The following is a 15,252-nucleotide window of genomic DNA, read 5'->3' as shown; positions in this document are numbered from 1 at the left end:
CCCTTCCCGGCAACCAGATCCGCGACAGCGCGGCCAGTCGCCGTACGATCACGATATGAAAGGCTACAGCAACGGCAGTCCCGCCCAAAATCCTCGGACGCTCCAGCTGAGACCAGCCAAAAGCCCGCACGAGAGTTTCACATTCGGCAACCTTTGCGCCGTCAATTCTGCCGATATCCCGCCCGCCCAGGAAGGCCACGACATACATCTTCTGATCAACGGTAGCTTTGTGCTTTCTGCTCGGCCCATACCCTCCTTTCCTCGCGGACAGATCAGTCTCAACGACGCGCAGAGGACATGGCTGCAAGTGGCGATGACCGATGTGGTCGAAGTGCAACAGTACGATCCCTTCAGCGCGGGCCCGCAGAGCTACTTGGGCAGCATGGACATCGAAGTCGGCTTTGCTGGAAGAAAGAGCACAGATGTTCCATACGATCAAGATGAGCTGGCGCAGGCATTCATTCGGGTCTTCAGACATCAGATCTTTGCGCCGGGGCAGCAGCTGCTCATGGACTTCAAAGGCATACCCCTTCGTATGACCGTGCGCACTGTCGAGCTGGTCGACATCTCGTCTCTGACGTCCACCGGGGGCGCACATCAAATGACGAGCCCGCAGTCACGAGGCATCCTCACGCCGGAGACTGCAATCAACTACTACAAAGACGCCAAATCGCCCATCGCTTTGCTAGGCTCGATGCGCCGTCCTGCTGCCAACTCTGTGATCCGACCTGACTTCAAGTTCGAAGACATGGGGATTGGTGGGCTGGACAAGGAGTTTAGCGATATCTTCAGACGTGCCTTTGCCTCTCGTATCGTGCCCCCGGGTTTGGCCGAGAAGATTGGGATTCAGCATGTTCGAGGAATATTACTCTTTGGACCTCCTGGAACGGGAAAGACACTTATTGCTCGACAAATCGGCAAGATGTTAAACGCTCGGGAGCCCAAAGTTATCAACGGTCCGGAAGTGCTGAACAAGTACGTCGGACAGTCCGAGGAGAACATTCGCAAGATGTTTGCGGATGCAGAGAAGGAGCAGAAGGAAAGAGGTGACGAATCCGACCTGCACATCATCATCTTCGATGAACTAGACGCAGTCTGTAAACAGCGAGGAAGCACTGGAGGTGGTACCGGCGTCGGCGACAGTGTTGTCAACCAGCTGCTCTCTAAGCTGGACGGTGTGGAACAGCTTAACAACATCCTTCTCATCGGAATGACCAACCGAAAGGACATGATTGATGAAGCACTCCTTCGTCCTGGCCGATTGGAAGTCCATATGGAGATTAGTCTTCCAGATGAACACGGCCGTCAGCAGATCCTCAAGATTCACACCAACAAAATGCGGACAAATGGAACGATGGCCCCGGATGTTGACCTACCAGAACTCGCGCGTCTCACTCGAAACTTTTCAGGTGCTGAGATCCAGGGTTTGGTGAAGGATGCCAGCAGCTGGGCTCTGCAACGGCACATCAAGGCTGGCACCATGGCTGCGTTGTCTGACGATGTGGTGAACATGAAGATCAGGATGGAAGACTTTATGCGCGCTCTGGACGAGGTACACCCATTGTTCGGAGCCAATGATGAGGACCTGGAGCGCAGTTTCGAGGATGGCATCATCAAGTTCAGCCCGTACATTGACAAGATCCTGAAGAACGGACGGGAGTGTGTCAACCAAGTCCGCAGCGGCGAGACACCGCTCCTGACCGTGCTTCTCCACGGACCCGAGGAGTCCGGAAAGACGGCGCTTGTGGCGAAGATTGCTACTGACTCGGAGTACCCCTTCATCCGCATGATCAAGCCGGTCGACCTGAACGGAATGAACGAGATCGAAAAGATCCGACACCTGACCAAGATCTTCACCGACGCTTACAAGTCCCCCTTGAGCATCATCGTGCTAGACAACATCGAACTCTTCGTCGACTGGGTGCCTCTAGGACCGAGATTCAGTTCGGCCGTGCTCGGCGCCATCAAGGGGCTGTTGCGGAACAAGGGGCCTAAAGGCCGGCCTCTCCTGATCTTCGCCACGACCACCGAACGCTCCGCTCTCGCACAGATGCAACTGCGTTTCGACTACGAGATCCCTGTACCGAATGTGCAGACCCAACAGGAGCTGGGCAACATCATGCAGGAGAGCGGGGAGTTTGGACCGGAGGACATACAACGGGCGCTGGGTGAGATTCATGAGACGACGCAGAGGCAGGAGATTGGAGTCGGGGTTGCGCGGGTATTGCGTGCGATCAAGACCGCTAAACAGGATCCTGACCGGGTGGGACGATTTGCGGAGCTGATTTCGGAGTCTGTCGCATATTCTCCATCATAGACTGGACAGTCACGTGGCCATGCGACCATGCCCATTAGACTGGCTGTCAAAAGTAGAGGCGGCGATCCAGCAGGCTTTGTTGGGCAATTACCATTTCAAGCAAGTCCAACGCTCTCAGAAAGGTGGCGTTAGTGAGTGGAGATGATGTAGGAGCTGCTCGATCACATGAAATCCACCTCTTCACAATGCTCTCGAGCTCCACGCCACGTTGTGTCGCTTCGTGCCTCGACTTGTGCCCCCGACTCTAAGACGCATGAGGTAAGGCAAGCGCAACCAACCCGCTACCAAAAGCATGCCACCATGCTTGGTGACACCGACACGAGGAACGTGGGAATGCATGGCTTGATGAAGCAGTTTGACAGCTCTGTGCCACCCTTCAACACCTGTCGTGCTCCCGTGTGCCTGTGCTTCGTGTCTTGGCGCGTTCGTCTCAGGCCAATAGCCCGTCCTCTGCACTTCCTCCCTCCTCTTCCGCTCATATCACAACATCCCCTCCACTTTTGTTTGCCGGCTTGGGATAATGGCTCGTCTGCTCCCCCTCTGCAGCCTTCACACACCCTGCTCCCGCCTTGCTCAATGCAGACAAGGGTGGGATAGAGGTGTGCAGGATGCATGGACTAGCCGGTGTGCGTGCAGTATCAACCTCCTCACCCGCCGCGCACGGCGAGGGGGGTCCCCTCCACCCCAACCCGCCAGTGCCGCACAAACGGCAGCTCGCCTGCTGAGAATCCCCATGCAGCTAAGCATTAGCTTTGCCCGGAGACCAATTACGGCCTGCCTAGACTCGCTCTCACCGGAGCCCTTCGGCGATACTTCCCCCTCTCGTCATGTCCGCTCGACTGTCGTTGGATGGTCCTACGTCTGCATGAAGAGCTCGCCGCTGCACATCCGTATGCAGCTTGCTTGATCACATTGCCATTCCATCACGCTGTGCAGCAAAGAGGGTGTGCTCGTCGTCGCCACTGTCGAGCACAGCTTGCCTCCTCAGCGTTTGCTCATGGGTATAAAAGGTGAATCAGAAGCAGAATGCTTCCTCTTCCTCTTCCCACACTCTGTCCTCTTTCCCTTTTCCCCCAACCTAAGACACTGCACTACATTTCGCTCTTCTCTGTCCCTCTTCCAAGTACATCGCCCGCATCCAATCATGCCTATCTCAACTCATTACTATCAGTACCACCCGACCGGGTCGCTTCCCGTCAGCGTCCCAGGCAAAACTGCCACACAGCAATATACTCGGCACAATCGCAGCTCCTCCAACTACAGCCAGTACTCCGCCTCGCCACCAGAAGCGCCAGAGAGCGTCGCCACCTCTGGCAGCCGCGTCTACTCGAGCGCATCCAGCCAGTATGCAGACGCCGACTACGAATCGGCCAGCAGCGGAGCGACGAGCGTTGATCTGCTCGAATACATGAGCGAACGACTCGCGGACACTTACAGCCCAATGTCCATGGATCGGAATTTGGCGAAACAAGCCCAGATGTGAGCGATGCGCACCGTGTGCGCCGAGAACGAAACGCTGACTCCACTACAGGTCTGGAGAGCTGAATGCCAAGAATCGCGAGCTCCAGGCTCTCAAAGCCCAGGCCAGGGCACGCCTTGCAAAATCGCGGACCAACTTTTCCGAGGGCATGAAAGCGGCGAGGGAAGTGCAGCGCGATCTGGAGTGGACGCAGAAGAAAGTTCAGTACGTTGCAACGAGTGAATCGAACCTGCGTGGGCCGAAAAGCTGACCAACAAATAGCGCTTTGAATGCACGCGCTGCTCAGAAGTATCCTGACCAGTACAGAGTCGCACGAGAGAGATACCCGTCCGACTTTTGAGCACTTGAAACGAGATGCCACATAGCCCTAGCTGTTACGACGACGACGACCATGACCATGACGATTTCCGACCCAACGAATGTGTATACGTTTCCATTCCGCTTCTCGGTGCTGCTTTATCGGAGCTTTCCTTCCTCAAAAGATTGTATGTGTTTCTACCTTTGCCACCGACGAGACGACGTTCAAACAAGCTGCTTCCACTACCCTGGCCTATGCTTTTCGTACCTTGCATTGGCGCTGCTGCTGCTGCCTCTTGCATGAACGGCTGCAGTAGTCTGGTCTGACACGGGCGACTGCCGATGCGATCTACGCCGCATGCGCTGGCGGGCGGGCAAGGCCACGAGGACCGGGATGCTGCGGCAGGTATGAAGCTGTCATCGTCGGAAACAGGCTGGCGTTGCGCCCTTTCTATATTTTCCTTGAGCCTGATGGACAGGGAGCCAGTCATGGTCTTCCAGTCCTGCCGGGGGTTCGTATTTGATATGTGTCTCGAATCAGCTTTGATTGCACGCAGCGGTTTCAAACAGGTTCGTAATCTGAGCCGCTACTCACTTTTCATCCTCCTCGACTATTGGCCGCATTTTAGGCTACTATTGTGAGACTGGCGCAGATCAACCTCTTTGGACTATAGTCGGCATCGCTGCACAGCCTCGTATTCGACACATCCTGCACGCCGTCTCGATTAGAAAGCAATGATACCGCGCCATGTCACGTACGCTAATGCACGAGCCTGCACATTTAGCCTCGTCTAAGTGCTGGGAATCAAGGTGTGGCTGGTTCAAGCAATGTATTCTGTCAACCACGAGGCTGCAGAGAGGAAGTGGTCAAAGTCACGTGTTAAGCTCCGGAGTCAGAGGGACGGTCCGTCCCGCTTACCATTTCTGGCAACTTCGAGCTCGTTCTGGAAGGTGCGAGAAGCATCACGTGACATCTATTTCTAAGCGTCTAGTAGTTGCTGGCATCTTCCTCGCCGCCGTGTAATCGATGGCGCGTCCGTCGCTGCCTGCCTGGCGCAAAGGTATAAGTACGCTCTTCAACACCGAAAGCATCCCTCATCTTCAGACTTTCAAACACACCACATGCAAGCCGTCCGACAATCCAACACCCGACTCCCACAAGCCTACCGAGCCGTCAAAGCAACCCACACCCCATCCACACGCAACATGGCCTCCCTCTTCTACCCGCGCTTCGTCGCCAACGAATTCGCCCCCGTCTTCCGCTTCCTCGACGACCTGCAAGCCATCTCATCGCCACAGGCTCGATGCGGCGCCTTCGCGCAGGCCCAGCAGCAGCAGCCTTCCTTCCAGCCTCGCTTTGATGTGAAGGAGAGCAAGGATGCGTACGAGCTCAAGGGCGAGCTGCCCGGGATCGAGCAGCGGAATATCGAAGTTGCGTTCACGGACGAGAAGACGCTGAAGATTACTGGCCATACGGAAAGCCGGCGGGAACAAGGCACTCCGCCATCCGCTGCCGCCACTGCGGTTGAGAACCAGACGGAATCCCAGCATGGAACCGGCACGCCCGCTGCGGAAAGCGAGACGGGTAGCTACCACAAAGCCTCCGTCGAAGAGGAAGAAGGCTTCGAGACCGTGAGCGAGTCGGACGCCAACCCGGACGCCGCCGCGACGCCAGCAGAGACGCCCGCAACGGAAACCGCCCCGGAGCAGAGTGTCGCCGCCGCTCCTCAGCCTAGCAAAACCGAGAGCTCGAGATACTGGGTATCGGAGCGCTCGACGGGCCGCTTCTCGAGGACGTTCACCTTCCCCAAGCGCATCGACCAGGAATTGGTGTCTGCTTCCTTGAAGGATGGTATTCTTTCTATCGTTGTTCCCAAGGCCCCGGCGCCGGAGAACAGGAGGATTACGATCCAGTAGAGTTATTGACTCACGCCATCCATCACAGGAACAGCATAGCGCAGCGGTGGAGTTGGGTTTGACGAATCTATGAGTCCATTTCCCTAATCATGTATATTAGCTTATTCACATGACGAACAATACAAACACTCCTTTGAGAAACCATGTTCCCATTTTCGTTTCAATGCTTTTCTTTTTGAAGACTTTTCTTTTGCAGACTTGCTGAAGCCTTCACTGTATAGAAAGCTCATCGTGAGCTCCTGGCAAGACACCGTGTCCTCGGCTGTAACTCCGACCGCCGTGCCATCCCCATTCCCATAGTCGTGCCGCTTCATAACGCCATACGCTGCATCACACGGGGCAACAAAGATATCAGGAGTTCATCTTCGGCTTGGCCTTGGCCTCCTTCTTCGCCTTGGCCTCGATCTTCTGCTTCTTCTTCCGCTCCTCCAGCTTCTCTTCGTTCTTCCGCTTCAACGCCTGCTTCTCTTCGTCCGTTTTCTCCTTCACCTTGAAGAAACCCTCGAGACGACTCTGCTGGCTGGACTTGAGATTCTTCTGCAGACGCTGCGCAGCAGAACGCACGCGGTCTTCGGAGAAGCCTTTCTCTTCCACCAAGAACTTCACGAGACCTTCCACATCGGGGTTGTCCCACTTGAAGTCGCATTCGGGATCTTCGGCGCCGCGGACGTCCGGTTCGAGGAAGAGTAGACGGGCTTCTTTGTAGGGCCAGTCTTCAGGTATGGTGAATTTCTCCGTCTTCTCGATGTGCGCGACGACACCCTCAAGAGTCTTGTGTTCACGTATCAGATTGAGAGCGACTTTGGGGCCGATGCCTTTGATAGGGTCGACGTAGTCACAGCCGAGGAGAATGCAGAGGTCAATGAATTGCTCGTACTCCATCTCCAGGCCTTCGAGGACTTTGTCGAGGCTAAGTTCCTGGATGGGCTCTTTGCGTTGTTCGGAAAAGGTCAGTTTGCGTAGTAGGACGGGCGAGTTGAAGGTGAGGGTGTCCATGTCTTCGGAGGCGGCGGCGTAGACTTTGCCTGCGCGTGCAAGTACGGCGCATTGTGCTTCGGCTTCAGTCGGGGCGATGAGGTAGGGTACACCCATGAGTTTGAGCAGGCGCTGTGCTTCTGCGTTGTGCTCCCGGGTGACTCTGACTGTGCGCCTGCTGAACTTCTCGACATCTTCTGCGGTGCCAATCTCCTTCATCTCTTCGTGGGACTCTTGAGCTTCGGACTTGCGCTGGAAACGCTTGGCAAGCTCGCCCGACTTCAGCTTGGGTGGGGCACCATCGAAGACGTAGAGGGGTTTGATGCCGTTGTCGACGATGCGCAGGGTGCGGTAGAAGAGGCCCATGAGATGTGAAGTGGTCTCGCCGGTGTCGGACATGAGCTGCTGGCCATCGCTGCGGACGGCGATGAGGAAGGAGTAGAGGGACATGGAGGCATCGATGGCGACTTTGCGGCCGAAGTGGTTCTTGATCTCGCCTTCTTTGACGGCATCGGGACCTACATAGTAGGTAAGTGAGTGTTGGACAGTCGCAACCAAGTTGTCGGCGGACGAGGAGCGGTACTCACAATTGTCCTTGATCAGCTATGAGCGGCGGGTTAGTGATGAGATGTCCACGGAGGGTACAGAGCCAGGCAAGGGTACCTGATATAAATTTTTGATCCCCATCTTGAAGACTCCCCTCCCTTCTCTTCAGCGTCAGTGCACCGTCCTCGGAGTTGTGTCAGTCGATGCACTTCATGCACGTTCGGTGGTGGCAGGCAGAAGTCGAGGTAGGTCGAGATGTCACGAAATTGACACGTCGGGACCGGGGAATCGCGTTCGTTACGTCATCAGGCCCAAATTGGGAGCGAAGGCAGAATTTCGGAATTGGGGACGTGATGGAACGCGTCGCTTCTGCATCTTTCACTTCCACCTCGTTTCTGCTACAGGCCTTAACGAATGCAACGCAACGGCTTCATCGCTACTGACGATGCCCCATGCTGTGCTCGGAATGGAAGTTGCCGTCTCCAATCATTCCATCTCGTCCGTGCGGATGGTCTGTTCGCCGCAACGGCGCGCAGACCAATGCGCGTCTGTTAGACCCCTGTTTCGGCCGACGGCGACACCTTATGTCTTGTAGATGACTCCACTGCAATCACCGCACCTTCCCCCTTGCACTGCGGATTATCCCACAACGCCTCGCACCTACCTCGATCACTCTATGTTGCTCTAGCTGACACCCTTCGTGATCTTGTTAGCATTCACGGGGCCGGGAGCCGGTCTCGTGGTGCTGGCGAACAGGTGGCCCTCCCGGCTCGCTCATGCTCCTCACGCCTGAAAGGTAGAAGAATCGAGAACCTCGCGCCAGAAAAGTAGAGCGATCGAGGATCTCGTGCCATCACCATGGACGCCTCCACTCCTCCTCCAGAGAGCAATGTCACTTCGCCGGAGCAACGCCCGAGCTCGCCCACTCTCAGCGTCTCTCCATCTATCGCCCTTGATGCCGTCCCCCGACTTGACCGTGCTGCATCTACTCCGACAAGCTCCAGCGTCTCCACTGCATCCGCTCGCTCCCGTCACAAGCGGATGAGTGATGGAGCTGCCACGATGGTCAAGCGTAGGGGCTACATGCGTCCCCAGGGAACCGCGTTTGCCGACTCCGCGCGCAATCGCGACAGCGTGATGAGTCTGGGAAGCATCGCTCATATGCAATACTACTTTGCTCGCACTGGACTGTTGGACGGTAAGGGCGCTCAGTTGGCGAAGGAGAGGGAGACGAAACGGAAGCCGTCCAATAACGGCAAGGAGAACCTGGAACCTTCGGGGGCCGACCTGGACGATTGGGGAGTGTCTTCGCTCTGCCTCAACGATACCAATGCTGCCTATGCTGGTTCTGAGCTAGGGCCTGTGGACGGTTCTCCGGAATCGCCATGCGACGTTTCCGACGCTGGCGACCCCTGGAGTTCAGGCGAAGCTCCTATGCTCCCGCCGACGGTCAGCACCTACAAACAAAGGCCATCTTACACTGAACCCTTGCCCGAGATGTCGGTGTTGAGGCGAGAGTTGAAGGAAGCCCTGCAAGATGCCTGTAAGGTGTTGGAGGAGACGCAGAAGAGCAGCAGCGAGGATCAGCACGAGGAAGTGGGCGACGGCTTCTACGAACTGCAAGGCCTGCATCTCTTGGATATCATCACATTGGCCATCCGTGCTGCAAAGAACTACTACACCGCACACACAAATCCGCAAAAGCTTTACGACATCCGATCGGAGAAAATGATTCGCTCGGATTTGTACAAAGCACTTGACGTGCTGAAACGCATGGCAAGCCGGAATTTTCGAGGCGGCATCCGCACTTCGGAGTTGACGGACATTATCCTGTGGATTGAGAGCATCGATAAGCTGCTGAAGAAGGAGGAGCAGCGCGAAGAGGAAGAAACGGCGGAGCGAGCGCAGTGGATCTGGCGGGACGGTGACTGGAGCGGACGGGAACGACAGCGGGAATGGCTCTTTTTGAGATCGTTCGACCAGCAGCAACCGCCTCTACCGCAATGGCCGGAGCTATCCAGCAACGCGTCTTTCCCGAGTGACTTCCTCAAAGCCCTGCAAGATGGGCAACGGCTGGTCAAGCTGCATAATGCCCTGGTGAGCCGATCAAAGCGGAACTTTGGTGAGATCAAAACGTGGCACGAAGACGTCGGCAAGCCGTATCGCATGGCGGAGAATCTCCGCTTCTGGATCAAGGCCAGCGAGCTGCGGTGGGAAATCAAGCTGTCCGTGCCTGTGCTCGACGTGGTCAATGGCAAAGGGGAGATGGCGTGGCGGGCCGTTGACGAAGCCATCTTCAATTGGTCTCGAGGAGTTCGAACCGAATTGACGGAGGAGTGGAGGCTGGAGGAAGAGAGCGAGAAGCGCAAGGCTCCGCAAGTGAACGTGAGAGGACCTAATGAGAGGAACGAAGGACTTGGAGAGTCGGGCGATTGTTTACAGAGTGGTGCTTGATGATACTCACCCCCCGCGTCGTCGTTGATGTATTACGCGAAGCAGAACTAGGAGATTGCTTACTCTACCACAGACGATCAGTGGTGGACGGGTGCCTTAATGTCTGGATGGCCAAGGTACAGAATGGAATGCGATGAAACCACGAAGCGCATTGCCTGTCCGCATATTTCTGTCTGTTGATATGACGTACGTCGCCGAAGAAGCTCGACGCGAGGCGCGACTGCGGATTGTGACAGCCGACCGACCCCTGCAGACGCTCGTGCCACGCCAAACGGGCTGGAAATGAATCCTCCAACCTCACGTGTTGCCCAACTTGGCCCGACCTCTGCTCGGAATGACATGTAGTGCTTGACATTCTGTCCTTGACTTTGAGTTGTCGGGTCCTGGAACAGAAGTGAGTGCCCGCGGAAGTAGGACGCATCTTGCTGTCGGCGAGCCCGAGCTCCGGTGAGTACCCTCCGTGCCCTGAGCTTCTCGGCCTGTTGCACGTCAATCAGGCGGCAATGGGATGAGGTTCTATGCGCTCTACGTCGCGATACGGCCTGTGGCTGACTTTACAGTTGTCTCCTCTCGTAGAGTGCCGCACACGCATCAGCACCAAGCAAGGCTGTCCTCGAACTACGTCACCCCACTCGAGCTTGCGAATGGATAGTTAACAAGAAGGGGAAGCCTTGGTGCGAAGAGGAGGCAGAACGGGTCGTTGTAGCACGTGGAGAACCCAAAGAGTAGGATTCAGTGCAGAGCTGGAAGCAAAGTGGCCATCAGCATGCCCTCAGGCGGTGTTCGGCTGGACGGCGGCGGACCAGTGATATCCGAAGGCGAGGCCTCGCTCCTGGAGAGCGATGTCTCCTCCGTCCTGAACATCAGCGACCACTTCGCGCCCTCGGATACGGAGGACGACGACGGCCTCAACGACAAGAAGAAATATGTCTTGCCCGACGTGGGAAAAACAAGATTACATCGCCGCACAAAGGAACCTTTGAGTCCTGACCCCAGGGCAACAGCAGCGCCGACGACAACGATCACGCGGACTCCAGTCTTGTACCCACCGCGCACGCCTACACCGGGCACTCCGCAAGCATCGAGAGCCAGCGAATACTTCCAATCTCCCATTTGGCCTGCTTTCCCCACGCGGAACGGCAGTAGCGAAAGCTTGGGCGATGGAGGCCTTGCAAGTCGGAGTCTCTCTCGAACTAATTCGCTATACACACTTGGTAGAGCAAGCCTTCAAGGCCAGCTGTCACACCTGACGTCGTTGAAGCTCCCAGACCCTGATTCGCTGGCTAAGCGGATCTCATCCATCCCCACCTCTGCTGAGGCGGCGAGAGCATTATCGGACGCGGCCGAGCAGATTCAGATTTGGATTGGCAAAGCTTCGGAAGTGCTCGGCGGCCTGGATGCAGAGAATGATGTGGAATGGGCGGCGGCCGGCGGCAAGGAAGGCGTGGAGGATGTTGATCAAGCCATCAGCCGCTTTCAGGAACTCATTGAAGTCTACGTCCTGTCTATCGAGCGACTTCAGACTCGGGAAGATATTGCTGCCCTGCCCGCCGTCGAGCTCCAGTCGACCGTTAAGCAGATGGAGAATATTCTCGCCAGCTGGCAGAAAGTCAAAGCTACGCTGCGAGGCGTGAAGGACCAGGTGGAGGTCGCAATGGAGTGGGAGCTGTTGTGGATCAGCGTGCTAGGTGAGATTCGCCAGGAGATGGACGCCTTGAACCGACTGGTCTTCGAAATGGAGGAAAGGCGGCATCAAGGCGCCGGGAGTCTACTTAGCTCGAAGGACAGCATCGATTTGCACGAGCTCGAGACGATCGTGGAAGAGCGACCGGGTCAAGGGGCGCCGTTGCACAGCCATCGTCTGAGCCTGCCTGGAGCATTTTCACCCATTACACCAGTCGACGGTCCACCATCAAGCGACACCAAAGAAGACACGAGCTTACTAGCCCTGTTCGCCCAAATGCAGCCACTGCGGGCATCGCTCGATTTTCTTCCCATGCGTCTATCCGCATTCAAGCTCCGAGGAAGTGTGATCTTTCCATCTGCTTGCACCGATCTGGACACGCGAAGAGAGCAATTGGAAGACTCATGGAAGAAGCTTGAGGCGGACGCGGAATCGCTTCGGAGAGAGCTTGGGGAAGATCGATGGGTCTTGGTGTTCCGCAACGCGGGACGACAAGCCCTGAAGATGGAGGAGTCAATTACGCGGAGCTACAACAAGCTTCGAGACGCCGTTGACGCGGGCGAATACACCAGCAATGCCCCGTCGTTCGCTCGGAAGGTCGAGAGCTACGATGCGAAGAAGTCGCATTACGGGCCTGCAGTTGAGCGCGTTCTCGCCATCATCGACCGAGGAGTGAAGGAGAGATTGACGGTGAATGGAGAGATCCTACGGCTGCAGGGCGACATGAAGCATCGTTGGAGTGCGCTGCAAGGGGACATGCGAGATATGGATCTGGTCCTCGAAGAGCTGCCCGTTGAAACTCCCGACACGCAGTACCGAGATTCCGTCTCGACCGTTGTATCAAGCGAACGATCCCTTGCCAGCAGTCTTGTCGATACACCGGGTAGCTCGCCGGCGAGCAGCGTGGTCGGTGGGCTGAGCGGAAATGGCAGTAGGACGCCGACACCACTGATGCTCGCGAAGCCGCGAACGAGCAGCGCCCGCATACCCAGTTCCATCCCTCGCCGGATTCCACTCACCTACTCTGGGAACTCCACTCCGCGTTCGCTTTCCTCACCTCTAGCAAGACGTACAGCAAGCCAAATCCCGTCACCACCCACGGCTACCCGACCGCGCTGGCAAATTGCCACAAAGCCGGAGAGCCGGAATCGCGACTTTCTGCCACTCTCCGCCCTGGAGCCCTCGCCATACGCCAAAACGCCGGTGGCCAAGCAGAGCAATTTCCTGCGATCATCGTCGAATCCCTCGGATTCCCCGTCCACACGCGCATTGATGAGCCGCAAAGCGTCGACCCCTAATCTGGGTCACCATTCCGTGAGACCGCCGAGTACAACGGGGATACCCCCGCCTTCACACAGTGTCAGCAGTCGAAAATCAGGCCTCCCTATGCCCCAGCAATCCACTACCCCTATGGCCGCCGGCCAGCGCTCGCTGGCGTCGCGGAAATCGTACGCAGGCCTACGCTCGACTGCTCAAGTATCGAGTGCCGCAGCGCGCCGCACGAGCATCGTACCACCTCTACCTCCTAGATTCACAGATGGCAACGATGCCGACACGGAGAGTCCGCTGCACCATAAAGCGAGGCCGCCGAGCGTGAACGACAGGCGGAGTAGTATGCTTCCTATGCGGGCGAAGGCGGCGGCGTTGAATGAGGTGCTGGGGAATGCGCAGGGGGAAAGGGCGAAGTGGCGGCCTTGATTTTGTTATCGTTGACGAGATGATCAAAAGCTCGGGCTGGATGTGTTTAGTGATGATATACCTATTTCAGTCTTGAGGCGATGTGAATGAAGTGATGAGTATGCACGGGATGGATTGCACCGGCCATTGACTCCTTCCGCATGACGATCAATTAATTTCTCATCAACACGCGACTTGCGGCGAGATGCGCACGCATTGAACAGCCATTCGCATGGGAATGACCCGGCAATAGGTGAGGACTGATCATCTGCCACGCAGACATCGCCGGAGGTGGAGGCGAGTCTTCCTACAAATTCTCGTGCGGCTGTCGGATGAAATCGCGACGCCTCTGATTGGTCGCCGGGTTCGCGTCCTCACGTCTCCGGCGAGCTGAAAGCCTTGGCTGCGTCCCGGAATATGATCGCAACGACAATGCGTGGGTCATGCTGACCCGAGCGGACGATGAGCGTCTCCACCGATTGAGTGGAGGCTGCGAGGCAAGGCTGAGTTCAAATACGGCCTGAGCTCAGGTCGTTCCTTCCTTTGTGTCCCTCCACTTCTTCACTCATCATCGTCTCTATACCACTCAATCTCCTACACCACTCCCTACTACACCCCACTGATATCCAGACACACTCATACCACCCAACAGCATCGATGAGCTGCACACGGACCCTCGGCGCCAACGCGCTCCTCTCCAAACAACCCGCCTCCCACCTCCTCAAAGCCTTCAACTCCAGCCTCGCCGCCTCCTCGCCATCATCATCCCTCTCCTACGGCACCCTCGTGATCCTACGACACCCCTCACCCTCCCGCCGCCAATTCAGCACCACCAACCGCCACCCCTTCAAATTCACCAACCCCGCTCCCATCCGCGAGTTCTTCCCCGTAACCCACACCGAACAAATCCGCCGCACCCCCGCCGCCTGGTCACATCCCATCTACACCGAAGCCGAAGTCAACTCGGTCGTAGTTGCGCACCGCAATGCAAAGACATGGTCGGACTACATCGCCCTCGGCGCTCTGCGCACCACGCGCTGGTGCTTCGACCTCGTCAGCGGCTACAGGCACGACAAAGCCGTTGCACTCCACGACAAGAGCCCCGCGGCGGCGCAGCAGAAGTTCGCCATGACCGAGCGCAAGTACATGATCCGCAACATCTTTCTTGAGTCGGTGGCGGGCGTGCCGGGCATGGTGGCCGGCATGCTGCGCCATCTGCGCTCGATGCGGCGCATGAAGCGCGACAACGGCTGGATGGAGACGCTGTTGGAGGAGAGCTACAACGAGCGCATGCACCTCCTCACCTTCCTGCAAATGGCGGAGCCGGGCTGGTTCATGCGGCTCGCCGTGCTAGGCGCGCAAGGCGTCTTCTTCAACGCCTTCTTCCTCGCATACCTCGTCTCGCCCAGCACGTGCCACCGCTTCGTCGGCTACCTGGAAGAGGAAGCGGTGCTGACGTACACGCGCGAAATCAACGACATCGACGCCGGCAAGCTGCCGCTGTGGGAGAAGATGGAGGCGCCGCCGATTGCCATCGAGTACTGGAAGATGCCCGAGGGGAAGCGCACGATGCGCGACCTGCTGCTCTACGTTCGCGCCGACGAGTCGAAGCATCGCGAGGTCAATCACACGCTGGCGAATATCGATTACAAGGAGGATCCCAATCCGTACAGCAGCACGTATAAGAGCGACGATAGGCCGCATCCCAACAAGGGTATTCAGCATCAGCGGCCCGGGGGTTGGGAGAGGGATGAGGTGATTTGAGCGTGTAACGATGAGATGAGAGGGCGTTGGGAGGGTAAAATGGGGTATGATCAGCGGCGTGGCGTGGTCCTTTTCTCTCTACTCCTGGGACGAATGGCAGTATGTGTTATCAGAGCAGCACGTTTTGCTCGTGTACGACTA

The 15,252-nt window shown here is 56.9% G+C and overlaps 7 protein-coding genes across 7 annotated transcripts; 6 read left to right on the top strand and 1 right to left on the bottom strand.

Annotated features, from left to right (window-relative positions):
• Window positions 1-55: 55 nt before the first annotated feature.
• Window positions 56-2,317, top strand: BDY17DRAFT_244338 (P-loop containing nucleoside triphosphate hydrolase protein; the record flags this gene model as incomplete). The annotated part of the gene is made up of 1 exon (XM_033730520.1): window positions 56-2,317. The coding sequence occupies one exon, from the start codon at window positions 56-58 to the stop codon at window positions 2,315-2,317; it is 2,262 nt and encodes a 753-aa protein (XP_033593829.1).
• Window positions 2,318-3,461: 1,144 nt separating this feature from the next.
• On the top strand, window positions 3,462-4,137 carry BDY17DRAFT_319813 (uncharacterized protein; the record flags this gene model as incomplete). Its single annotated transcript, XM_033736340.1, has 3 exons — window positions 3,462-3,796; window positions 3,849-4,001; window positions 4,059-4,137. 3 exons carry the CDS (start codon window positions 3,462-3,464, stop codon window positions 4,135-4,137), a joined length of 567 nt encoding a protein of 188 aa, XP_033593828.1.
• A 798-nt stretch (window positions 4,138-4,935) lies between these two features.
• Window positions 4,936-6,155, top strand: BDY17DRAFT_288616 (HSP20-like chaperone). The gene has a single exon (XM_033732220.1). It carries the CDS (start codon window positions 5,217-5,219, stop codon window positions 6,009-6,011), a length of 795 nt encoding a protein of 264 aa, XP_033593827.1. The 5' UTR covers window positions 4,936-5,216; the 3' UTR covers window positions 6,012-6,155.
• On the bottom strand, window positions 6,156-7,942 carry BDY17DRAFT_288613 (PIN domain-like protein). Its single transcript, XM_033732219.1, has 3 exons — window positions 7,650-7,942; window positions 7,574-7,589; window positions 6,156-7,504 (listed from the first exon to the last, which is right to left on the bottom strand). The coding sequence occupies exons 1-3, from the start codon at window positions 7,671-7,673 to the stop codon at window positions 6,363-6,365; spliced, it is 1,182 nt and encodes a 393-aa protein (XP_033593826.1). The 5' UTR covers window positions 7,674-7,942; the 3' UTR covers window positions 6,156-6,362.
• On the top strand, window positions 7,943-10,250 carry BDY17DRAFT_288612 (uncharacterized protein). The gene has a single exon (XM_033732218.1). It carries the CDS (start codon window positions 8,391-8,393, stop codon window positions 9,984-9,986), a length of 1,596 nt encoding a protein of 531 aa, XP_033593825.1. The 5' UTR covers window positions 7,943-8,390; the 3' UTR covers window positions 9,987-10,250.
• Window positions 10,251-11,163: 913 nt separating this feature from the next.
• On the top strand, window positions 11,164-12,939 carry BDY17DRAFT_227032 (uncharacterized protein; the record flags this gene model as incomplete). Its single annotated transcript, XM_033730152.1, has 1 exon — window positions 11,164-12,939. A coding segment is annotated over one exon (1,776 nt), but the record flags the coding sequence as incomplete, so codon positions are not given.
• Window positions 12,940-14,004: 1,065 nt separating this feature from the next.
• Window positions 14,005-15,111, top strand: BDY17DRAFT_244056 (alternative oxidase-domain-containing protein; the record flags this gene model as incomplete). The annotated part of the gene is made up of 2 exons (XM_033730495.1): window positions 14,005-14,427; window positions 14,470-15,111. 2 exons carry the CDS (start codon window positions 14,005-14,007, stop codon window positions 15,109-15,111), a joined length of 1,065 nt encoding a protein of 354 aa, XP_033593823.1.
• Window positions 15,112-15,252: the final 141 nt, after the last annotated feature.

Source organism: Neohortaea acidophila (assembly GCF_010093505.1).
Source record: "Neohortaea acidophila strain CBS 113389 unplaced genomic scaffold BDY17scaffold_1, whole genome shotgun sequence".
NCBI lineage: Eukaryota > Fungi > Ascomycota > Dothideomycetes > Mycosphaerellales > Teratosphaeriaceae > Neohortaea > Neohortaea acidophila.
The sequence above is the reverse complement of the archived record's forward strand: the minus strand, read 5'-3'. Positions and strand labels throughout refer to the sequence as shown.

What these genes read in the sequence shown, in the direction of transcription:
- BDY17DRAFT_288612 (XM_033732218.1), top strand. Translation starts at nt 8,391, where the DNA reads ATGGACGCCTCCACTCCTCCTCCAGAGAGCAATGTCACTTCGCCGGAG.
- BDY17DRAFT_288616 (XM_033732220.1), top strand. Translation starts at nt 5,217, where the DNA reads ATGCAAGCCGTCCGACAATCCAACACCCGACTCCCACAAGCCTACCGA.
- BDY17DRAFT_288613 (XM_033732219.1), bottom strand. Translation starts at nt 7,673, where the DNA reads ATGGGGATCAAAAATTTATATCAG.